Source organism: Mixophyes fleayi, chromosome 7 (genome assembly GCF_038048845.1).
Source record: "Mixophyes fleayi isolate aMixFle1 chromosome 7, aMixFle1.hap1, whole genome shotgun sequence".
NCBI lineage: Eukaryota > Metazoa > Chordata > Amphibia > Anura > Limnodynastidae > Mixophyes > Mixophyes fleayi.
The window spans coordinates 94,956,613-94,982,630 of record NC_134408.1 but is presented as its reverse complement, the minus strand read 5'-3'; the positions used below and the strand labels follow the sequence as shown (position 1 = coordinate 94,982,630).

Here is a 26,018-nt window from a genome sequence, read left to right as displayed (position 1 = left end):
AAATTAATTTAACTGGAATAACAGAAATGGCAAACGGTCTTAAGTTTAAATTTCCATTTGTTTGTAAACTGCTCCTATTCTTAGTAGCGATTTCTATAATGCAAATGGAGTACAAAACACCCGATAAGTAAGCTTTTGAGGGAAAGAATGTGATTGATCCGTGGGTCCCAACTTCCGAAAAGACTCCACTGAAAATTACTTTGCAATGGGCTAGGACATGTAATTGACCGCATTATGTGTTTTCATTGTTGCATAGTCTGACATAGTTTGAACCCACAAAGGCAAATAGGCTATTTCACTCACTTAAGTTTCCTTTATTGGTTGGTACGAGTAGTGTGGCACATTATCTGATATATAAACATGACATAATACAGAACCTATATTAATAACATTATTTTTAGATGTTTCAATCAGGTGATGTGCACTACTTTTGCATTATATTAATTTAAATGGAGAGGAAGAATTAAAAAGTCCAAATGTTACCTGAGATTTGGCTGTAAGGGCAACTGAATGATGGCTACCAGCTGCCAACTGAACTACCTCTTTGCCATCCATGCTTCGGACACACAGTGGCTGTAATCTATGTAAAAAGATAATTAAATACATTGGAAAAATAACAAACAGTAAACATATTTAATTACCTTTAACAAAAACTAAATAAAGAATAAATAAATCAGGTTTGAGTGATCAAACTCAAATATGGAATGTAAAATGCAACTAAAAACATTAAGTACCATATAATTGCCATAATAGGCGCTGAATATACAATTTAATGAGGCATCTTACCTTGGTAAGACATCTCCATGCCCCAATTGTCCCTCTTTCCCTCTTCCCCAACTCCAAACTTCAGTCCTTAAACAGGGCAGCAATACATCAGCCTCACCACTATTGGTGGGTGTCAACGCCACGGTTCTCATTCGTGCCCTCCCAGCCTTCCTCAAGAGCCTTGGAGAAACTGCAAACAAAATACTGAGTGCTTAGTGCTTTCCTGCACACAATTCAATACTCAATCACTCTGCTACACAACAATATACATTCTTTTTTCAACTTCCTATATAATGTTACAATGCACAGACTTAATAATTTATTACTTTACAGTCCCCCAAAATACCCTTGCGTTATCCAATTTACGTATAGTATGCACTGGTGGGGTCTGCTACCTTTCAACTAAATAACTCATAATACCAAAAAGTGCAGATGTTTAAACCTGGTGCACTATTGGAAACTAAAATTAATTAAACTTTATTAGATCTATTAAAATGCTAATAAGACAAACCCCCTAAACAGCAAAATATGTCAAAACATTTTATTAGTACAAGTGCAAACAAAGCTGGAAAAGGTGTATTAAAAATAAAAGCTGGTTTCAAAACCAGCAGTAATCTTTATCGTCAATATCAAGAAATGTCAAAACATGTAACTGATTTCTAGGTCTCCACTAAAAGAAAATATGTCTAACATAGTTTAAACTCAATATGGTTAGGGAGAGCAATGGATCTTTAAAGATCATGTATTCCCCTCTTTATTAACATTTCTGGGGGTGCTAATTTCCAATATACTGTTAGATGATGAGGTTCATTCATATTACCATAACATTGAAGTATTTACATACTGAATGGAAGAGTGGGTAATAATCACTTCCCTGGTTACCAGTACACAAAACTATTACAACTGTAGAAATATCAATTTGATCACATGTACAGACGTGTTTTTGGGAAATACAAAGTGTCTGTTCGGAGGAGACAAATAAGAGAAAAAAATAATTTAATCTCAAGAAACAATATATTTAACCAATAGAATTGTGCAAGAAGTACACATTAATGTACTCAAAAAGGTCTCATTTGTACCTAGGGTGTCAACAAAAACAGAGGTAAGCGCTCATCTAATATGCAGCCCCTATAATACAATCGGCAATATATATATAAAACAGAAAGGGTGCAATGGACATAAATTGTACAAACAACAAAAATGTTTATAGCTCCTTGTGAAAAATTGTTAGTGGAAGTACCGTAGATAGGTATACCGGATAGCGTGAGGAGGGGAGAGCAAATAAAACTAATTCTTACCCTAGAATTCCCTATGCATGATGGCAGTCCTCGGCAAGCCGTCCAGGCCATTGTACTTGTGCGGATCAATCTATCACTTCCGCGTTTCAAGACGCGGCTACACGAGATACCCGGACAGTCCGGAGTCTCTATCCATAGCAGACTCACCGCTTTACCTGGACGGCTTGCCGAGGACTGCCATCATGCATAGGGAATTCTAGGGTAAGAATTAGTTTTATTTGCTCTCCCCTCCTCAAGTTATCCGGTATATCTATCTACGGTACTTCCACTAACAATTTTTCACAAGGAGCTATAAACATTTTTGTTGTTTGTACAATTTATGTCCATTGCGCCCTTTCTGTTTTATATGTACCTAGGGTGTATTCAATCACTAAACAGGTCTGAATGGGAAATTAACCTTGAAGTCTTTCCCAGCAAATTACTACTTCACAGAATATATATATATATATATATATATATATATATATATATATATATATATATATATATATATATATATATACACACACACACACATATATATATATATATATATATATATATATATATATATATATATATATATATATATATATATATATATATATATATACACACACACATATACATATATATATATATATATATATATATATATATATATATATATATATATATATATATATATATATATATACATACATACATACATACATACATATACATACACTCTCATCAGACTTTAAGGGACTACCTTGACCAAGTAATTAGGTCACTCTGTCTATATCACAAGAACCAAATATTTCTACAATTGTGCACACTCTTACAAAGTGAGGATATGAATACCGTGGCAATTTTTCAAGAACCTGAGAAACTATTTATTCCCTCTAATGACCAGGAGAACAAAACAGTGATTCTCATTCACAGTAGAAGTCCACAGGTCAAGGCTACCTACGTAGCCTTTGTGTTGCACAGTCTTGATTAACTGTATGCAATCCCTCCAAAATTTTATAATATCAGTAGAGTAGAAAAACAAGCCATTAGAGAAATTTAAAACAGGATTAACGTACTGGTGAAATTATCTGATAAAGTGGGAGAATGTTATATTATGGGGAGGGGTGGGAAATATGTTCCAACATATAGGGGCAGATTCAATTGGGCATGTTTTTGTAAAAAGTAATGCGCTTAATTACATTTATTACGGTAATTTCAACGCCAGTTTTTTGCTCGTGGCTCCCTGAGCATCGAGCAGAAGTCCGGGTTCAATTTACCGTAATAACGGTAGTACATTTATTGCGGGGTTATTCTGCCCATAGAGTAACTTGAAAAACCTACTTGTTATAAGATTGTTATTTAATCGTACAGGAAATTACCTCAACACGATACTATGCTGAATTAAGCAAAGGACTTCAGGTGGTCAAATATTTTTCAGATACCAACCATTAATTCAATAGGCATAATTTGCAATTACAACTGTTATAATGTGTTCCAAGAACTATTTTACTTTTTCTCCAACTGCATGTAACGACAATGGGAATGACATTTGTACCAACATACGTCAACATTTACTTGGCATGGCTGGAGCACAAATGTTTCTTTACTGAAACAAGATATATTCCGACCACATATTTATGTGACTTTGGTGTATATAGATGATATCCTTGTGATGTGGGAGGGAGAGGAAAGAGTTTTGAACACTTCCTGCCTATACTTAACAATAACCTTCATTTGAAACTCGCAACAGAAATGAGTCCACTAACTATCATGGTTGATGAGGAGGGGAACCTATAAACAGATATAGAAGGAGGCAGCAACAAATAATATCCTACACTACACCAGCACTCATCCCAATTTGACCCTGAAGGAGTGTCCCCAAAAGGAGAATACATAAAGAAAAAATAAACTGCTCTGACACAGATGTTTGACATAAGAGCTTCTAAATTAAAATCATGTTTGTAAACCAGATGGTAGAGCAAAAGCAGTATAAACGCAGCCTACAAATTACACAGCCTACTGAAACACAGGATTGTCAAACGCTGATTTTCACCTAAAATAAAACATTAAAAAGGGGAAAATAACCCAATTAGAAATTGTTGGGACATTACCAGGAGGGCAAGGATATCAGAAGACTGTTACATACTGGCATTTACTTCTGACTGATGAGGATTTGTTCAATGCTGTAGATAATAAGGTCCAAATTATACATTATGGTGCATAGCCCTTCTAGTTCCAGATAATAAACCTTTCCAAAAAGTCAAGGGATTTTACAAATGCTGTAGATGAAGAGCTTGTCAATGCACCCTACGAACTGAACAATTTGTAGACAATTTTAAATCACACATAGAAAATAATAGATTTTACTATGTGTGAAACACAAGGAGTGGTGTATTGTTTGATCTGCATGTGTGAAAAGAAATATGTGAGTAAACCGATTGATATTCAGAGATTACTTGATCACATTGAACCATTTAAAACCCTTACACCAGTGGCAAGATATTTTTTCAGATCACATCAAGCTAATCTCAAAGGGCCTTAGTTTCCAGAATGGAAAGAATGCACCCAAGTATCAAAAGCAGCAATTTAGAGAATGGACTACCTATGAAAGAAGCATAATGCATTCTCCTAATGGGTTGTATGTCACCAAGGGGCTTCAATGAAAATAATAACTTCTCAGTGTTTATTTGAGCAACAATATGTACAACCATGCTAATTATCCATCCCTTTTACTTTATTACATAGAAGAAATTAAGCTATGGAATAGAACTTATATTCTTGACTTTAGGTCATTCCTGTATCCATCTATCTTTGTATCTTATCAATCAAGAGGTGGCTCCTACAATTCAAATTAATTTCATTAAAGGTATGAACGCTGTATAAGGTACATATTATACCTATATATTATTTTTCCTGTGAAAGTAATATGGTTTTAGCATAAATGATTAAATATGAAATATTGCCAATTTTACTTCTAATCCTCTGACAACCCCACCATCATCATGGGTGATTTCAACATCCCTATTGCTAATCCACATTCCAATGCTGCTTCCAAACTACTCTCTCTAACATCCTCACTTGACCTCTCCCAGTGGATTGAATCCGCTACTCATCAGGATGGCCACTGTCTTGATCTTGTTTTCTCTAGACTATGCTCAGTTTCTGATTTTTTAACACTCTTTCCCCCTCTCGGATCATCATATTATTAGCCACTCGCTCACCCCCAGTTCTTTACCCTCCCCAGTCTGCTCACAACTCTATTGATCTTTAACAGTTTTCCACCTCTCTTCAACACCTTCTCTCCACAATTTCTACATTCTAACCCCTGATTGGGCAGTACCACTTTTTCACCAATCCCAAGCAACTGCACTTGATCAAGTGACTCCAACGACACTACATACTCCACGTCGACTTCATTGCCAACCGTGGCACACTAAAGTAACACGAACTCTACAAAAACGCTCTCGTAAAGCAGAACGTCACTGGCGTAAATCTTGTACCTCTAATGATTTCATCACATATACCGATATCTACCACTCCTATAGAAATGCTCTGGACACTGCAAAACAAACATACTTCCAATCTCTCATCTATTCTCAGGCTTCTATCCCCAAACGCCTATTTAACATATTTAAATCGCCTCCCACCCCAAACCCTCCGACTACCATCAGTGCCCAGGATCTTGCTTCCTATTTCAAGGACAAAATAGATAAGATCAAACTTGAAATGGTATCATCTTCCTCGACAAGCAATCAGCTCAAATCCTCTGTAGCACCCTCTGACACTCTCACTTCATTTGATCCCACAAATGAAGAGGGAGTTTCTACTCTCTTTTTATCTTCCTACTTTACCTCCTATCCTCTTGATCCCATTCCCTCACTATTTGGTAAATCCCTGTCTCCTGTGCTCATTCCACCTCTAATTAAAATCTGTAATCTTTCTCTCTCTAGTGGTATTTTTGCATTACTATTTAAGCATGCAGTGATTACTCCTACTTTGAAAATACAAAATGGTGACCCAAACTCTCTCTCAAATTACCGCTACATCTCTCAGCTCCCATGTCCCTCCAAGCTTCTCGAGAGAATTGTCTACACTCGCCTCACACACTTTCTTACAGCAAACAACCTAATGGATTCTCTTCAATCAGGCTTTCGTTCTCAACACTCCACAGAGACTGCGCTGACCAAAGTTGTCAATGATTTGATTACAGCAAAAACTGAAGGCCATTATTCTCTTCTAGTTCTCCTGGATCTCTCTGCTGCATTTGACAGTGTTGACCACTCTCTCCACATACAGACGCTACAATCCCTAGGTCTTCAAGACACTGTCCTATCCAGGTTCTCATCCTACCTATCTAATCGCTCTTTCAGTGTTAATTTCTCTGGATCCACCTCTGCTCTACTTCCTTCATCAGTTGGAGTACCACAAGGCTCAGTCCTAGGTCCTCTGCTATTCTCTATCTACACCACTTCTCTTGGAAAACTAATAAGCTCATTTGGATTTCAGTATCATCACTATGCGGATGATACACAAATTTATCTATCCTCTCCTTATCTCTCACCATCTGTGTTGTCTCATGTTACTGTCTGTCTTTCTGCCATTTCATCTGGGATGTCTTCTCCCCAACTCAAATGCAATATTTTAAAAACTGAATAATATCCCACCCAAACACAGTAGCTTCCTGCCTGACATTTCTAGTTCTGCTCATAACATGACCATAAATCCAATCCTGCAAGCTCGCTGCCTAGATGTAATCCTTGACTCACAACCATCGTTTATTTCCCACATCGACTCTATCTAAATCATGTTACATACATATAAAGAACATTTCCAGATAATGCACATTTCACACAGGACACTGCAAAAACCTTAATTCATGCACTCATCATCTCCCGCATCAACTATTGCAATTCTCTCCTTACTGGTCTTCCCAAAATCAGACTTTAAGCCCTACAATCTATTTTGCATGTGGCAGCTAGATTGATTTTCCTTGCAAACCGTTCTTCCTCTGCTGAGCCGCTATGTCAGTCTCTACATTGGTTGCCTGTTTCTCAACAAATCCAATCTAAAAAATTCTTCTACTAACATACAAAGCCATCAACAAAATAGCACCGACATACATCTCCTCACTGGTCTCAAAATATCTCCTAAGTCGACACCTCCGCTCTGCCCAAGACCTTCGTCTCTCTTCCACTGTCATCACTTCCTCCCATTCCCGGTTACAGGACTTTTTTCGGACTGCACCCACTTTGTGGAATTCTCTCCCTCGGACAGTAAAACTTTTCTCTAGTCTTCAAACCTTCAAGCGTCCTCTGCAATATAATATTCTCCCACCTCTTCAGACAAAATTAGGATATTGCTCAACCAGCATCTTAATCTCCCTTGATTACCCTATTATCACCCTCTACACAGCTAACCCAAGACTATAACCCTCTGACCAACATTGCTGTGTGACTGAACACACAGCCCACTCAATACTTTTTACATTCTAGCTGGTCCAATGTACAATATGACGTAGCACATGCCCTTGTCCTTCAAACTCCCATTCTCTCATAGATTGAAAGCTTGCGAGCAGGGTTCCCTTACTTCCCTGTCTGTATGTATTACACAGTATTGTTTTATTAACGTTTGTTCCCAATTGTAAAGCGCTACGGAATTTTCCGGCGCTATATAAATAAATGATGATGATGATATTGTAACTTATCACATCTATGTTGACATACTAATTGTGAAATATTAAACAATAACTAGAGATTATTATATTTACATAAATATAAGAAACTTGCCTTTTTCCACACAATATTTCCTTATTTTAAGATAACAATGCAACAACATGACTAGCTATTACGAACAGAACACAAAGAAGTACTATTTAGAAGATTTGTGTAAACATGTATTCATTATAGTGGTATGGGGGCAGATTGACCACAATAAAGCCTCTCTCTCTTTCCTCCACCCATAACTCAATCGCCTACTGCGGAGGTTCCCAAACTGTGCGCCGCGGCTCCCGCGTGGTCACTGGGGTGCCGTGGGCCAGCCATAAAAAAAAAAAAAAAAAAAAAGAAGAACACAGAAACTTCGACGTCAGTAACAAGCTGCGGGAGAGAGGAGGCTGCTGGGACCCGGTGCCTGACGGATTGGTAAGTTGCTGTGTTCTTTTTTTTTTTATGGCTGGCTCCTGGCGCAGGGCAGAGTGAGAGGGATCGCGACAGCGGGGCAGAGGAGGGGCAGTGGAGGGGGACACAGCGTGTGAGAGGGGCAGTGGAGGGGGACACAGCGTGTGAGAGGGGCAGTGGAGGGGGACACAGCGTGTGAGAGGGGCAGTGGAGGGGGACACAGCGTGTGAGAGGGGCAGTGGAGGGGGACACAGCGTGTGAGAGGGGCAGTGGAGGGGGACACAGCGTGTGAGAGGGGCAGTGGAGGGGGACACAGCGTGTGAGAGGGGCAGTGGAGGGGGACACAGCGTGTGAGAGGGGCAGTGGAGGGGGACACAGCGTGTGAGAGGGGCAGTGGAGGGGGACACAGCGTGTGAGAGGGGCAGTGGAGGGGGACACAGCGTGTGAGAGGGGCAGTGGAGGGGGACACAGCGTGTGAGAGGGCAGAGGAGGGGACAGCGTGTGAGAGGGCAGTGGAGGGGACAGCGTGTGAGAGGGCAGTGGAGGGGACAGCGTGTGAGAGGGCAGTGGAGGGGACAGCGTGTGAGAGGGCAGTGGAGGGGACAGCGTGTGAGAGGGCAGAGGAGGGGACAGCGTGTGAGAGGGCAGAGGAGGGGACAGCGTGTGAGAGGGCAGTGTGTCTGGATGCAGAGGGGGCAGAGTGTCTGGATGCAGAAGGGGCATTTTTGCATACAACCAAAAAAGTATTTCTATCCTGACCTAAATACTTATTACAATTTTTTGACCCAACTACTTCTAAAACAGGACTGCTCAATAATTATTTTGGAGGAGTGCCTTGAAAAAATTTGGAGACTCTAAGGGTGCCGCGAACTGCAAAAGTTTGGGAACCACTGGCCTAGTGACTAGAATGCATGAAGATACGGTTAATGCCCCTGCTACCTACCCATTGCACTTGGGTCATGCCATGTATGTGGGTGGCCTACATTTTTATTAAATATGGGAAAAGACAAGTTTCCTCCTTATTTTTGGAAAACAGATTGGGCTTAATCATTGCTAAACTGAACAACTGAACTCTGCAAGAGGTTTGCTTGTTTTTGATGGTTATCTCCTTTAACATGTCACCTTACCTTGGGAAAGAAGCCCTGGCAGTGAAAGTCTTCTACTCCCTGCTTCAGCTTCTTCCTCGCGTATATCCACCAGACTGGAGCTTTTCTTGCCCTGCATAGACTCTAGTTTTACTTGTTCTTCCCGGATGTCCTTCAGTCCCTCCTGTGCAGCACATCCCATAGCAGCCTGAGCTCCTGAATCATTCAGAGATCCAGAATAAAAGTTCATTACTTTCTTGAGTGACAAAGCTCCTGCTTCACATGTAGCGGCTACCCTGAAGCTCACTGCTGATGCACAGGACACTACAAGGCTGTTTAGAGCAGATGTTGAAGTAGCTGTTGGAAAACAGTCACTTAATTCTTGTAGCTTGTGCTGTTGAGTCTAGATCAAAAGAAACATAATGTAATGTTATATATCCAAATTATAAGCTATACAAAAAAGCAGAATGGATGGAAAATCAGGTCTAGGCTGCCTCAGAAAGCAGCAGAAGAATAATAAAAAAAACAAAAAAAACAAACAGTTTCACCACCTAAAATATGGGGCAGCGAGCTATGAGCCAAACAGTGGAGTCGGTTGCCATGGCGCATATTTTGGTCTTGGATATGTCTACACCCACACTGCCTACCCCATGTGCACATTCCGAAACCTGTACCCATGTCCATTGCACATAGAAAACATCTTTGTGTTTAGGGTAGTTACACCATTGATGTGCTCTTTAATTTTCAATGTCCTAGTGCAGATCAAATTCTAAAGAGCAAATAAATACAGCATTCATCATTAATATATATCAAAGACAGTATATTATGTAGCTGAATGATATACATGAGATAGCTATATTGTTTATACTTAAATGTGTCACCTCTTGCTCTATTTTACTCCACATTAGGATGGAGCCGCTTCTGTAATTAAACAAGCAGACCGTGGCTGTCAATTCGGCAGACCTGCTTTGCAGAAATGAACTGTGTGGATTGGTGGATCCAAAAAGATTTTTTGGCCTGTATCAAATGCCAATTGCACACTGTCCTAGAAATTTAGACTAGAGCCTGAGAAGTCTGTAATGGGAGTGCAGAGGTAATCTATGTTTTAAACAGAGCTGCAGTAGAATACCAGATTAAGGTTAAACAATACATTTTACTTTATGGTTCATATCTGAAGAATGCTGAGGCTTAGTGATCCTTCAAAATGAACAAGTCACATATATAATTGTATATCGTTTGTACGCTGACAAATATTGCAGAATCAGAGTGTCAACAGGGCATTCTTCTTCAGTGGATGAAAATATTTGACAAAACCTGAGAAGCAGGAGTAGTATTTGAGCACCATAAATTATAGAGCAGAATAGTCTCTCCCTCTTCATATTTGTATTTAGAACTGAACAAGGGCTTCCACATTGCTTACTTTGTTAAACATTAGGTCAGTGATGGTGTATACAGTTGTAAAACTAACAAATTCTATTCACTTACATTCCCCTTTCATTTTCCAAACTGCCACTTTGACCACTGCATTAGCTTACATCCAAAACAAACCTAACCTTTAACTAAAGACCATAGAGTAAAATAACACAGAAAAACAATTAAAAAATAGTCTATTTTTAACTGACCAATTCTTTTAGGAGACTAATCTCTATTCTGCACTGTGTTACAGATTTTAGCATAAAAATTCAGTAATATTTGCATTTGGCAATTGGAGAAACCATGTAATAAGTTGAAATTTATTCCGATGTTCATGGATCCATTCCTGAACGGATTTATTCATGTAAATGGGGTGTTATAAACTTGGAACATGGAAACATCTTGACGAAAAACATGCATTTAGAAAAACCATGTTGAGCCAAAATACAGCATGAATAAAACAGGTACAATAGAGAGAGGTTACTTCCTCTCCCACTATCACTATGCTCCTCGTGACCACGGAAGGAAGCAGAATGTGATGCCACTGATTACCTCCTTGTGTATTCACTAAAGCGGTCACACTGTTCTGATAGAGGTAAGGGGGATATAAATATCAGAGCCGTAACTAGGGTGGTGCGGGCTGTGCCGTCGCCCCGAGCGCAAGCCCAAGAGGGCGCAGCAGCCGCCCGCTACCTTCCCCTACCCGCCGGCATAGTAAAAAAAAAAAAAAAAAGTCAATAAAGTTAATACAAAAGGGGAAGGGGAAAAAAAAAAAAAAAAAAAAAAAGTCACCTGATCTCCCGGCGGTTCCCAGCAGTCTCCTCGCTTCCACTGAATGTGACGTCATCACGCCCGACGTCACATTCAGCGAGGAGCACTGCTGGGGCAGAGGCAACAGGACACAGGACACAGGACACAGAACACAGGACACAGGACAGAGGACAGAGGACACAGGAAAGGTAAGTAAAATTGTATTTATATTATGTGTGTGTGGGCAGGCTATGTATTTTTACTCAGCTTAGGAGGTCACTCAATATTCAAAACCCAGTATTTTTTTGCAAAATGCCTTTTACAACAATCCAGTAATTGTTTTACTAAACAATTGATCTGTAAGCGATCTGGAATGTACCCAAAGTGCTTATTTATTAACTTATCCAGCAAGTTAGTAGGTCAAATGTATTTTAGAAAAAAAACTAAATTAAAAAAAAAATTTGTGTTCTGCAAAAATAAATATCCTTTTTGCTTGTGGGCACTTGTGAGTGCTAAAGGAGGCACACATTTATTTTCTTTACTACCCCCTGACCTATAAGATCTGTTCTGTTACTTGACCTAATATTCCCATCTTGCCTCTTTTTAGTGTACTATATTAAAATAACAATGGATGTCATAGGGCTTCTCCTTTCTATATAAAAAAAAGCTAGGTTAATGGAATCCCACCACTGTGTGTGTGTGTGTATATGTATATGTGTATGTGTATATATATATATATATATATATATATATATATATATATATATATATATATATTATTCTTTCAGTAAAGTGCTAGCCACACCCACACATTAGGTTGGCCACACCCACGTGTCAAATGCCACTCCCACTTAGATGGGGGGCGCCGGTGCCCTGTCTCGCCCAGGGCACTAAAATGTCTAGTTACGGCACTGATAAATATGTATGCTGGGAGCTGGTAGGAGATAACCTTATCTCGGTTATTGAAATCAGTTTGTTACCTAACCTCATGGTAGATAAGGTCCTACTGGTAGCTACAGTAGCATACACATAATGCACAAAAATCCTGATTATTTGTGCTTTCATTACTTCAAAATAAAAGTAATTTTATCTAGGGCATATCTATAATTTTAGTATTCTTGCAGTTTCAAATACATTTAACTCTCTACTAAATAGGGGTACAAGTAATGTGGCATATTTGTCATAATTCTGATTGATCTTACTGGTATTTTATACTGCTCCATGAGGAAGGAGGGTGCTCCCTTTATAGTGCAGTTTCTGCATCGCCTCCACCTAGTTCTGTGTTTTTCATTAAAATGATATTCTTAAACATTTTCTTCAGTTGGCTCTTAATATATGTTTAATTAGCAGTTGTTATTCTACAAGTAGACATCTATAAAAACATGTTACTGGGCTAGGAATCCAGTAACGGGAATCTGAATTAGTAGATTTGATTTCTAGCCTTCACAACAGTGGTATCTAGGTGGGAGACCAAGTGTTCCTACCACAAATATCCTGCATTAAAAGTGTTGGCAATAGTGGACATGTGTCAGAGTCTCTAAGAAATGTATCCAATATATATATAATTACAATAAGTACAATTAATAACTCCAGTCTTTTATCAATCAATTCCCAGCATAAAACCATGTCCACAATTTTCTACATACCTATTCAAACATCATTCAGACTGAGGAGATCAAATGCACAAAAACTGCAAAAACCACAAAACCCACGCCCTATTTCCACTTGCTACTTCACAAATAAGGTATACAGCGAAAACACAGACAAACAACAAAGCAGGATTCTAAAAGTATATAATCCCATCACATATTAGGTGACACTATATTCAGAAGTACCAGCCAAGTATATTTTGGGGGTGCATCCTTGGTGTACACTGGTTGTATTGAAGAACCCATGACTAAAAGAATGGAAAAGTTCATCTTCCCTACTTTAACGAAACAAATTTACTCAAAAATATGCTACTGTAAGAAACAAGAAGAGTTATTAAAATGGAGATTAAAAAAAAAGAAAAAAAATATCCCTAGCATAAATTATTTATCATAAAACGTGAACGTTATTGAGCTAGAAAATACCCCACGTATGAAGTGGTTAAGTGTTTGTGATGTATTGTTTCTTCTGTAAACATGATCAGTTTTTTTGAGCAAGTCTTCTATACATCAGTGAAATCTACATATGAATAACAAGGGCAGGTTTTTATATAATTATTGATCATCTCCTGTATTTGCTCACTTTTAACTGAAAGAAAAATAATTGATGAGTTTTCAACAATTTCCTTCATAAAACATAATGTAACATGAACAGAATAGTTCCTCTATTAGTGATAACAAGAGTTGCATGGTAACGTTTTCTGGTCAAAAATAAAAGAGATTGTTACCAGAGCAAAGCTGTTGAAAGCAGGAAATATTAAACCTTCCTTTTAACACACAAAAGTAATGTTTAATAATTAATCTTAATACCATCCTTGTAGTTACCAACATGGGATTGTTGTTTGAATAATATAAGTTTTCTTTTGAGCTTTATATATAAAAATCAGCACTTCCATTCTTATTAATTCAGTCTAGTGCCAGTTAAATAAATAAAAACAAGCGTCTGATTGGTAAGGCTGGGTACACACTGAAGAATTTTCTGATCGTCGTGTTATTTACAAAGAATTTACCAACGACTGAAGGTCCAATCACTCTGGCGATCGAGGCACACACACTAGACATGTTTTAAACGATTAACGAAAAACCGACCATCCAACTTTTTACAGCCATATTGTCGTGTTAAAGATTTGGAATTTGTACACATTGAAACGACATATGTGGTCCCTGTAGCGATATCCCCAAGAAATTGAAATAATGGGCAGAGTATGCTCATTAAGAACCACCCAAAAGCTCTTAAAAAAAGAAGGAAACATGTCTTCATTCATTCTGTAACCCATACTTGTATACAAGTGTACGTTCGGTCGCAACCACACAGCAAAAAATTCTTTTACTATTATGGATACTGTTAATGAACAGCAAGTCACTTTTGCTACTCGCTATGGCAAGAAGACTGCAAGTACAGACCCAAAGGGAAAGAAGGAGGAAAGATTGGTCTGCAGTAGACAGCTACTATTGCTTTAACATTAGAAGCACCTAATTACCAATTGACTGCATGCGGATAACCGCACCACGTAGGAGATGTACAGGAATCAGAAATTTAAATATACACGCCCCCAAAGCAGTCGCAGCTCGAGTAACTATCGGCAGTTGGTCGTGGCTGGATCGGAAATTTATACACATTACATGATCGCAAGGTGATTGGAACGAGATTATTAAACAGCACGACCAACCAAATGAACCAACAATCAGCAATTTTGAGCAACTTTTCGACCATTGTGTAATTATACACACTAAGCAGACATCTGAAAGAACGGTCATATGTCAGCTGTTTTGCACGATGATTGGACGAAAAAAGCTCCAGTGTGTACCTAGTCTAAGAGTAGCAGAACAATCGTGCAGGGGCATAATTAGAACTTGCTGGAGCAAATAGAAACATTTGACGCGATCTCCATTATTAGTGTCAAGCTCTCTCCTACCAAAATCTCTCCGAATATGCAACACTGCCTCATGCCAATTCCATATTACAGAAGGGAAGTCTACGCACAGCTTTTATTATCAGTTGTTTACAGATCTGATTTCTAGCGCAATAAATATGAGGAACTTCTTAGAGGCACGTGTCTTTCTCCCTGTAATTGCTGTATTGCAACTATGGTTATGCTCTTGTATTTGTGCCATGTTATTAAATACCTGTAAGCCTTTTCCCATGTAATAGAGTGGATTCAGCTCAGTCAATACTGCACTTAATAAAGCATGCAATGTTTGGCTGTGGGTAGTCTCACAATATCTAGCAGATGAGAAATGCATGTTGGGCAGGGATGGCAATGATCATACTAATATTCTTCATAACTGTCAGTCCAATCTTTAAAGATAAATAATTAAAGTAATTTATGGCCAAATACAAAACAGTCATGTTGATGCTGTACACAATCTTACCTCTGCATTCTCTGAAAGAGCATCCTCTGTGGTAGCGTCTACTGTTGCCTGATCAGTGTCTGACTGTACAGTGCTTTCACAGACAGGCTTGTTGGTAGTGACATCAGCCTCACTTTCACACATACTGACCACATCAGTACCAACCTCTGTGTCGGACTCCGACAGCTTTGGACTGCAATTTTTCTTGTCCTCCTGGGCCTCAGCAGAACCTGTATTCTGCCCCATTCTTGAATACGTATTCCTAGAGCTTACAGGTGGACTAGTCCAGTTGTCAGGTTGGGATTCTGCTAACATTACCCCAAGCGGGCAGCAGTGAGCATCAGAAATGATAACATGGTCTTCTTTCTCTGTCATAGTAATTAGCAGACCTCTGCAATGATTGCACCTCTCTGGCACAGGCTTCAGCTCTTGAGCAAGAGGGCATTGCACTAGTGCCAAGCTGTGAAATGCCCCACAGACTACCTGAAGAACAACCCGTCCTGCAAGATGTTCTACTTTTTGAGGCTTAGTCATGGGAAAGGTTGAAGTTATCAAACCAAGCTGACAGCCACTGCCCCATGCCCAAATTTCCCTGTTGCCAGATAGTGCAAGAGTGTGTTCTTCTCCACATGACAGCTGTATAACCCGTACCCAGAGAGGAGGAGTGTTTTCCTGATCAGTTATAGTGATAGGTGTAGGTTCTGGGATGGATGGGTGATTGGCAATTGCACATTGTCCAGCCGTATTTTCCCCCCACATGTACACCATTCCACTGTCCGTTACCGCTCCACTGTGATAACTTCCTGCAGCGACACATATTACACGCTGACCACTTAACGCTTTCTCTAACAAAGGCGTGTCACAGGGGACTTCCTGTGAATTCTCCCTCCATGGCTGCTTTCCATAGCTAAAGACTTCACCATCTATAAGAAATAAAATTGAGGCAAATAATTGCATTATTTCATTAGTAAGTTTCAGATTTGGTACCAATTCAGGTGGAGGCCAACATTACAGTTTAATTTTGCAGATATTACTATGTAACTGCAAAACCAATAATGTAATAATGTGAGGATGTAATCAGGACTAGAAATGGCAAGCAAATATAGTGGTCATCAGATATAGCAGAATAATGAGAGTTTATACTAAAAAAAAAATAACACAAGACACACCTATAATGACACCATAAACCAAAACAGCTCCCTAGGACAAAAAAGGGAATGCTAGAGACCCTAAAACAGAAAGAAAATACAGCTAATAAGTGCTAATAAACTTGTCAAAAACCATAAGCATATTATATTTTAAGTATAGAAAAAAAAAAAAACAAGAATGAAAACGATCATAGACCATGGATATAATGTTTTCGTAAGCTGTAATATAGACTTATATTAGACAATAGTCCCCACACGGTCAGAATATGAGACACTGCATGTTAAATGAAACACAGCCAACATACCCCTAGTGAGCAGCAGTCCATGATTTATTCCAAGGCTGGCTTGTAGCACGATTTTCGCTCCCAAACCATAAAGTCTCACTGGTGCGACATTGGCAGTCCCTACCTGCCAATAATAAACAGCACCTCTCTCTTGGGCTCCTTCCGATTCTTCCAAACTGAAAAGAAGATTTATAACATTTAATGAACATGCTGTCAATTGTATAGTCCAAATTAAATAGCTTATTTTTTAAGTATATCATTCCACAGTGAGAATTATTATTTCTAAAATGTAGAAAAGTGACGACAGCTGCTAATCTTCCCAAGAGTGGGTATCCAAGGAATTTCACCCAAAGATCATACTACACCATACTACAGATCATGTTACAAGAAGTTGCAAAGAACTCAAAAGTTACATACAGGGATCTACAGGTCTTTGTCAACACTATAAATGTTCCTGATTCTAACCTACTTCTTTCAAAAAACAAACAAAAACACTGCAGTATGGCTTTGATTTGCCAAGTTGCACCTGAACGAAACAAGACTTCTGAAAAATTGTTCTCTGGACTGACGAGATCAAAGTCGAGCGTTAATACACAATGCAAAGTTTGAAGCAATCATAAGAATATCATAGCAAGTGTAGGTGGGTGAGGATACAGGGGTTGTTTTACAGCCAACACAACTTGGAGGCTTCTCATTCATCGAGTCCACCATGTTCTCCTCATTATATCAGAGTATTCTAGAGTAAAACATGAGGCCATATGTCCAACAACTGATGTTTCCCCGAAATTGGCTCATGCAACATTATGGTCATAAGCACACCAGCAAACCTAGAACTCTTCCCCCCCCCCCCCCCCCCAAAGAATCAATGTTTTGGAATGGCCAAGTCATGGTGCAGACCTCAAGCCTATTGAGATGCTTTGGCAGGACCTTAAGAAAGGTATGCAGAAGCAAGTGTACTAAACCATCAATGAGCTGAAGCAAAGTTGTAAGGGGGAGTGGCCAAAATCCCTCAAACCCGTTGTAAAAGACTAATGAACTCATACAGAAAGTGATTCATTCAACTTATTGCCGCTAAAGGTTGTTCTACAAGATACTAAATCATGTGGTATACTTTTCATACAGGACTTCTTTTGGTTGAATAAATTATGACAAAGTAAAATCTGCTGTGTGTGATATTAATAAATATAGCCCGATATGTAAACAAACAGATTTAAAAGTGGGTGTACTGTCTTTTCACATGAGTGAAAACGTTCAAGGCTTCGTGTGACCCACAGAATCAGAGAACTCCATGTAAGTTACAATTTGATATTTTATATTCCTAACCTAATTCTATATCAAAACTAAGTGGTAAATTTATCAAGCTGCGGGTTAGAAAAAGTGGAGATGTTGCCTATAGCAACCAACCAGATTCTAGCTGTCATTTTGTAGAATGTATTAAATAACTAGAAACTGACTGGTTGCTATAGGCGACATCTCCACTTTTTAAACCCGCCGGAAAACTTACAGCTTTATAAATTTACACCCAAGTTTCTACTTTTGTGTGGAATTATCCTTTAACGCTTAAAAGTTTAGTACATTTCTTTCCTCATCCCTGGTATTTCAAGTAACTTTACTGCACTTTTAGTGCATCAGTTTGTAAGTCTACTGCAATTAGTTTTACGGTTGACCCGGGCCCGAAATTCGCCTTTGTATCCTGTCCGTGTACTACGTCTCTGGAGAAAGCAGCAGAGCTTCTGACAGTATGTGACAGCTTTCATCCTCCTACTATGTGTAAGTGGCAGGAACTACTGAATAATCAGTGCCCTTCCCTAGCTATAAGCTATTACAAATGGAAGCATTCCGCAAAGGATGCTTTAGGGACCAGGTAAACACGAAATCTGAATAGGGAAACATTTTCTAGTTTAATGAAGTGAAAACCTTATATGACAGGTCCTTCTAAACTAAAGGATAGTGTTCTCTATTTAAGGTCATATAAATAAAATGCTAAGTTTATGTTTTTTTTCTCAGTGTTATTGATTTAATTCACTGTTTCTACAAGCGACTGTGTCTCTCTTGGCAAGATGTCTTGCTTCAGTCACTTAATTAGTAAAGCTATCTAGGGTATATACAACACTAATAAATAATTAGTTGTAACACAACTACTTATTGATTTGCAGTACACTGAAAAGTGACAAGTCACTAAAACAGAGGGAGGAAAGCCACAGAGACAACACGTTAATCTACACAATGTAGGAATATCTGCACGTACAATAAAAAAAGAAAATAGTGCAAATAACAACATATGTATTAAGTGCACAGATATAGCGACTAATGATACCCTATTAAAGGCTAAGCATAACTATAAATTTTACAGCAATTTTGAGAAAAGCATCATGCAATTATTTTCTACCCAAAGACTGAATAGACATTGCTGAAAAACAAATGGTGATGCACTAAAATTGTACTGTAGATGCCAGTATTACAAAGACATGGTGTTAACTGTATAGCCACAAGATAGACATTAACTGCACAACATATTATTGTGTATATTAGCTTACGCCATGGCCACATAATAAAGGGTTATGGGGATGGGGGTTTGAATGTGACTCAGTTTTTTCAGCATTTCTGACAAGGGTGGTGATCCCCTAAGCCTACACTGTATTTTATAATGATACATTTGGGAAGCGTCCCGCATTTATACTGTGTTTGCTAGTTTTCACTTTTCAATATTCATTCACAATAAATGACAGACTTGACTATCTTAATAATTTGGTTTGATGTTTAATTGCCTGTTCCCAGTCCCACCCTCCAGTGCAGTTAGGGGCTGGAGTTAGTTGCCACCACTTGTCAATATGAAGTGGACATGATATCTTGCACCTCTAAAGCAAGTTTGTCTGTGTTATCCAAGCTGTGTTCTGATGTGGTTGGACATCAACGGTGTTGAAAATGAGCAGAGAGCCTGATTAGCCTGACTGGCAATGTCAAATAACTGTCTGAATGCTGGGGACAGCGGGATGAGCTTCTTACCAGATTGCTTGGTGCAGCGGGATGAGCAAGTACCACCACTTCATTATGTACACAGCCAGTACATAACAAATTTTAATGTTCACATAAAGAAACCTTTTATTTCCACTTCTACATGCGCCTATAATTTTTTTCATGACAATACGATGGTATAGTACCATCTGCTTTTTTTAAATTATTTAATTTGAGTAATTAAACATGTACGTTAAAGATTCTTAACAAATATGTATTACACACCATGCATAATCCCAGGTTTTATGTTATAACATACATTTGAATGAAAAAAGAAAGTGAAAATGAAAGGAGGACTTACAGGAAATATAGATTATATTTGACACATTAAACATTAACTACATTAATCAATTACATTTGTGATTGTTAAGCTATTGTTTAGATAATTTTGCCCACAAGTCTACAACTTTACTGTTTTTAATGCTAAGAGAATTATGTCCTTTAATTCATTTTATATAACGTATAATTGACACAGACTGGCTCAAATAAGATAGTGGTGTCTAACTTGCAGTAGAATAATATTCTTACAAAAACCTACTAATGAGGCTGCTGCTTCCTGTAGTATGGATTTGCTCATAGACATGAGAGGAATGAAAAACACATTTTGTTCTTTAAACCATAAAGAATTTTTGAAATATACTAATCCTCATTACAATTACTACTGACTACACATATGAGGTGTGCCTTCCCTAGCTAGCATTAATTCCGCTCTCCTTTTTTCCCAGTATACTAACTTTACTGTTTGGTTGATGGAACATATGTCCCTAAATACTACAGTTTATTCAATGGGTTGTTAATTTTCACTGTGCTATAAAACAACGGGTAGCTGTGTTTTTGACAACTGTCGGATGCATGACCAACAGTTCAGACTAGCAGACCCCACTCAATATGGCAATAGATAAATGATAAACTGCTGTCAAATGGTACTCTGAAGTTACAAAGTGAGCTACACACAGTGGGGTATATTTATTAAAGACAGCATTTTTAACACTATCCCCTTCAATCCTTATCGCAAAGATAAGGATTAAAATTTCATGTATGTTTTTTAAACATCTTCAACAGATACAGCAGTTACGAAAAACTGCTGTTCCTGCAATGACTCCTCTCCTATCTTTTCTATGGTCACTATCACAAAGTGACCACGTTTGCGATAGTGACCGGAGGGGAGAGAAGTAAGATGTGGTTAGGAATCTTAGGGAATTAGCACACAAAGTTAAAATGTACAGGACAAATTATGTACAAAATAACTAAAGCTTACAGCACTGCGGTCATGAGTTCAATTCCCGACCATGGCTTTATCTGTGAGGAGTTTGTATGTTCTCCCCGTGTTTCCGTGGGTTTCCTCCGGGTGCTCCAGGTTTCCTCCCACACTCCAAAAACATACTGGTAGGTTAATTAGGGTCAATTTGTTAGGAGCCAGTCTGTGTGTCTGTCTGCGTGTGTGTATGTTAGATAATTTAGACGGTAAGCCCCAATGGGGCAGGGACTGATGTGAGCGAGTTCTCTGTACAACGCTGCGGAATCATTGGTGCTATTTAAATAAATGGTGATGATGATGGTAGAGGATTGGATCTTTGAGAAATACTTGTGTGTGAAAATGTACTGTTAACTAAAAAGCTAACATTTTGCTCATCAAACAAATATTTGAAAATACATACCTTCCTTTCTGTGTGTCCATGGGTCAGCACCTTAACCCCATCACAGCCTGCCTTTTCCAGAGGAAAATTAAATTAACCTGTTAATAAAAGAGAATGACAATATTCTCAGACAGGTATTCATGAATGATGAAACATTTGATTGATATTAAAGGAAACAGTTGTGAATACATTGGCAAATATCCCAAGAATTCTGCACTGTAGTACCAATTACTGGGCAGCCTGCATCCCATGACCCTCTCACGCAGCAAATACAAACAGCTGCCAGCTGAAAACACCCTCTCCAAAACAGAGAGAAAAACATTACTGGCGGCATACCTGGGGAGGAGAAAATACTGGGCATTCACAAATATCATTTGCTGTACAAATTTGGTTGCACTGAACACTAATGACAAATTAAAATGAAGTTAGTCATTCTTTTTTCACAAACAAGTGACAATTTTAGGGTTAAAACAAACAGGCATTTTAAAAGAACGCTAATTAAACACAATGACAAAACATTTGATTTTTTTTTTCTCTTGCGTTCCAAGCACATTCACATGACATTTGAAATACATTAGTATATGGAAGCATCTCAAAGTCTGGTCACATTTATTCTCACAAGCACTTAGCTAGCGCTAAATGATAATTTCCATAGAACTATGTAGTTTTTACAAGTGTATAAAGATCCTTAATGGAGCAGGCTGTGTCGAACTTAGCGAAACGTGAATGCTTATCAGATTCGGTTCCTAGCGGCTTACATTCATTTTTGTACAAAGTGTGATTAATCGGCTGTGTGAATACACTAAAATAATGTCAGTGTTTACAAAGCCTTACTGAGCAGTATGTGAAGGCCTTTTGGAAGCAGCCCTTTTTATTAATAGTTTTTGTATAGTGTCATAGAATATGTTAATTCAGACCTGTCCAACCTGCGGCCCTCCAGGTGTTGTGAAACTACAAGCCCCAGCATGCTTTGCTGGTAGACAACCAGTTGATAGCTGAAAGGGCATGATGGGACTTGTAGTTTCACAAACATCTGGAGGGCTGCAGGTTGGACAGGCCTGTGTTAATGCTTCACACAAATCAAAGAATATATAGAGGAGGTAAAGCGACATTCATTTGTAAATGGAAATCGCGATTTGTACACTAGAGCTTACAGTCTGAAAAGTTGAATGCACAGACTTCAGACTTGCTTTGAAATTACACAAGTATTACCCTCCAGATTTCGGCACAGCAGCATTAACTAACATTTGTCAACTGTTCTTTACTTTCACGGTATCCACAGTTTTATAACATTATTATTATTGCCTGTATAGTGCCACCATACTACGCAGGAATTTCCAGGTAATACTGAATCACTTATATACATTGGAGATTACAGTCTAAATAAAATATTGTTTTTGTTTAAAGAGACCCGTTACATGCAAATTCTTATTCCCAGTAGAGTACATTTTACAATACATTACCATCATGTTTATGCTATGTTGGGGGGCGACGACATCTATTATGCCAATGCATAAACATATTGATACAACTGGTGAACAAACAGGAAAGTTTCCCTATGACTTTTGTTTATTAAAAAAAAACAATTATACTAGACACATTAATGTTTACATCCTCCACTTATGTTTAAGAGCTAACATACCAAAACATTATCTTAAAAACAATCTAAATCAAAAATATGTTTGATGCAACTTTGTAGCCATTAAGATACAGGAATAGTAGATTATGTAAAATCTACAACATATACAGTATAGACAAAGGAATTAATTTATTCTAGACTGGATTAGTCAGCACATTAGTGTTTAACAGGCAAGATCAGAACAAATTGCAAGCTCAAATGTGTAATGCAAAGCTATCCTGGGATACACATGGCAATCTGTTTTGTACACAAGCACGTGTTTCATTATGTTGCAATAAGAACCTCTAGTTCTAGCTCAGTACAAAAACTTCTAGTGCATTCATGTTGTTTCACCAGTGAATTACATGGAAACATTGTCCCATTTGGAGGAGGGGAGATTAATGAGCAAGTATCTATGCCATGGGGGAAAAAGGTAGTCTGACTATTCTTAATAGTTTTTGTAAAAAGTCATTTTTGTTCTATATATTAGAAGTTAGCTGTAAGTGATTATATATTTCAGGAATATTAACAGACAGTTAAGATTTTGTCATTCAAGTGAGTGAGATCTATGTATTTAGTGTATAGAAAGGTCACCCATAGATTATAAGGTCAAGGGAACACTCGTTTCTGATACAAGAAAATATCAACAGAAGGTGAACAACAACACTATTACTTATCACATGCTATTACAGAGTAAGCAGAATTACCAAAGTAAGCAAATCAAACCATTCTGGTATAAAGGGAAGGCTTTTATTATTTCCATTTAAAAATCTTTAAACCAGCACAAAGATCAAGTTCATCATACACAAAATATAACCCACAATTAAAGGTCATGTTGGTTTATAATATACATTACAGACAACACCTATAGATCAAATAAAACAGCAATGATTCAAAGCATGCAGGAAATTCCCCTCTTTATAATCTATATACGAGAAACAGAAAGTCTCAAGTCTGACACTGTAAGTGAAGGCAATGTGCATTCCTGCATGATGAGCTTGATTTATATGGGGAGGTTGCTCGGAAGATCAGAAGAATTGTGATTAAAATATGGTTAATATTGGTTTTAGTTGCACTGTACAAGAACTCATACTGCCTCCTTTTAGCAGGACACTGTGAAGCTTTTCCAGGATGTATTTATGACGTTTGATACTCTATAGAGATTTTGCAGGGCATGTGTAAACCTACAATATAAACATGCTATGAAAGGCCCACTTTACATATACTCCGCTTGCCCCGATAGGCTAATGTGATGTGCCCTATGGCTACCCGATGGCTTGTTGTTTACTCATCCATTTGGTCTGCTGTATGATTAGCTGGCTACAATAATATTAAGGTTCTGGTAAGTGATACAACCTAGAGATGGCTGCACAACACAGCACACATGTTATGAGTCACTGAAACACAGATGATGACAGGATAATTTCCCCCGGTTCCCAGAAGGAGTTCAAATGTCTATATACACACAACACAGTACGTAGGCCGGCCAGCCTGCGGCTCCCCCGCAGTCTCCCAGCGTCCACCTTACCTCAGAGGGATCCCGGCAGCTATCTGTCACCCGCCTCACTGACAGCCAGCTCAGGGTCAGCTGATCACAGAGGAGGAGGGAGGGGCTTCGGTAAAGGGTTGGTCTGGAGAGCTCGCTGGGACCGGCAGAGGTTGCACATTCCCAAATGTACATTACAAATATTGGGAATAAAAGAGCAACGGAAAGCAAAGAATGACAAACTTATAATGCGGCGTTTACGGCTGTCGTTCTAGGAGCTGCTAACTTGTGCTCTGAGTATAAAGGTCATAAAATGTCTTAGGCTGGTGTGAAGTCACTGAAAGATGATAACCCACAGACGTTGTTAATGCACACTGGCGCTATTCGTTCCAAAACAGCCACATATTGCTTAACTTTGTGCAGTTAGGAAGAAAACACAGTGGCGTATAATATAACCCCCAATTGTACATTCGCTAAGATGCTCTCTATATTGTATAGTGGTCGTTAGAATGTTCTATGCATTGTGTGTATATTGCTATGCAGCGCAGCGGGCACCTTGTATAATATAAGATAAATGGCCCACGTTTTTTTCTTCTCTGGTTTTGTTTCAAAATATTGTTCTTATGCTGTCATCAGGCCTATTTTAGGCTGTTTTGGGGGTGGCTAATAAGCCACTCTTTGCTAGATTTAAGCCCCTATACCTAGTAGGTGAGTGCATGTGATTTAACTGCATTTTAATGGTGTTTGAAGTATATAGGTCAGTGTAGGACCAGCCTACAATGAGGTGCTCTCAACACTGGGATGGAGGCTTAAATGTTTGGGTCAAAATATGAACCAATGGTTCATATTTGCCAATTTTCATTTTGCTAGATACGCACAGATATGCAGTGTTAAAGACAAGTGCTGACAACACAACCGTCTTTTTGCTTTATGTATTCATATAGTGGCAGCATATTTTGTAGAGCTTTGGTGGGCCTGGGGTGTTTATAGGAGGGGAGCATCTGGTCTAATATATATATATATATATATATATATATATATGATGACAGGAACGGGCACATTGTATGTTGATTATAACATACTTTTAGTGAATTTGAAATACTCCTCTTTAACAAATATTTACTTATAATCTTAGAGAGATTCTAGCATCCAGCATGCAGAAAAAAGGAAAATTTAAATTAATGAAAAATAGAGACATTTCCAGGGACAAAACTGTAACATATTCCTGGTAAAATTACAGGCAGTTGGCAAACGTTTGAGAATGTAATCATAGTGTGCCTTTTTAAAATTGTGCAAACGATACATAACAAGTGTGACAACTTTAGTTTTCAAAAAGATGGATGTTACCTTATACAAAGCCGCCAGACAGACAGAAAAAATAGCACACAGCCGTCTACTCATGGAGATTGTGGTAATGAATGTCATTAATTCT

General features: G+C 38.4%; 1 protein-coding gene across 1 annotated transcript in view; it reads right to left on the bottom strand.

The window, feature by feature from the left end:
* The window catches only part of ALS2 (alsin Rho guanine nucleotide exchange factor ALS2), a 101,342-nt gene extending 76,583 nt beyond the window's left edge, over nt 1-24,759 (bottom strand). The window contains exons 1-7 of the mRNA XM_075180143.1: nt 24,629-24,759; nt 21,504-21,580; nt 16,852-17,006; nt 15,420-16,321; nt 9,280-9,640; nt 787-955; nt 484-580 (exon numbers count right to left, since the gene is read on the bottom strand). Coding sequence (XP_075036244.1) covers nt 484-580; nt 787-955; nt 9,280-9,640; nt 15,420-16,321; nt 16,852-17,006; nt 21,504-21,523 — 1,704 coding nt within the window. The 5' untranslated portion in view covers nt 21,524-21,580; nt 24,629-24,759. The remainder of the gene's footprint in view (nt 1-483; nt 581-786; nt 956-9,279; nt 9,641-15,419; nt 16,322-16,851; nt 17,007-21,503; nt 21,581-24,628) is intronic.
* Between the last annotated feature and the right edge of the window lie 1,259 nt (nt 24,760-26,018).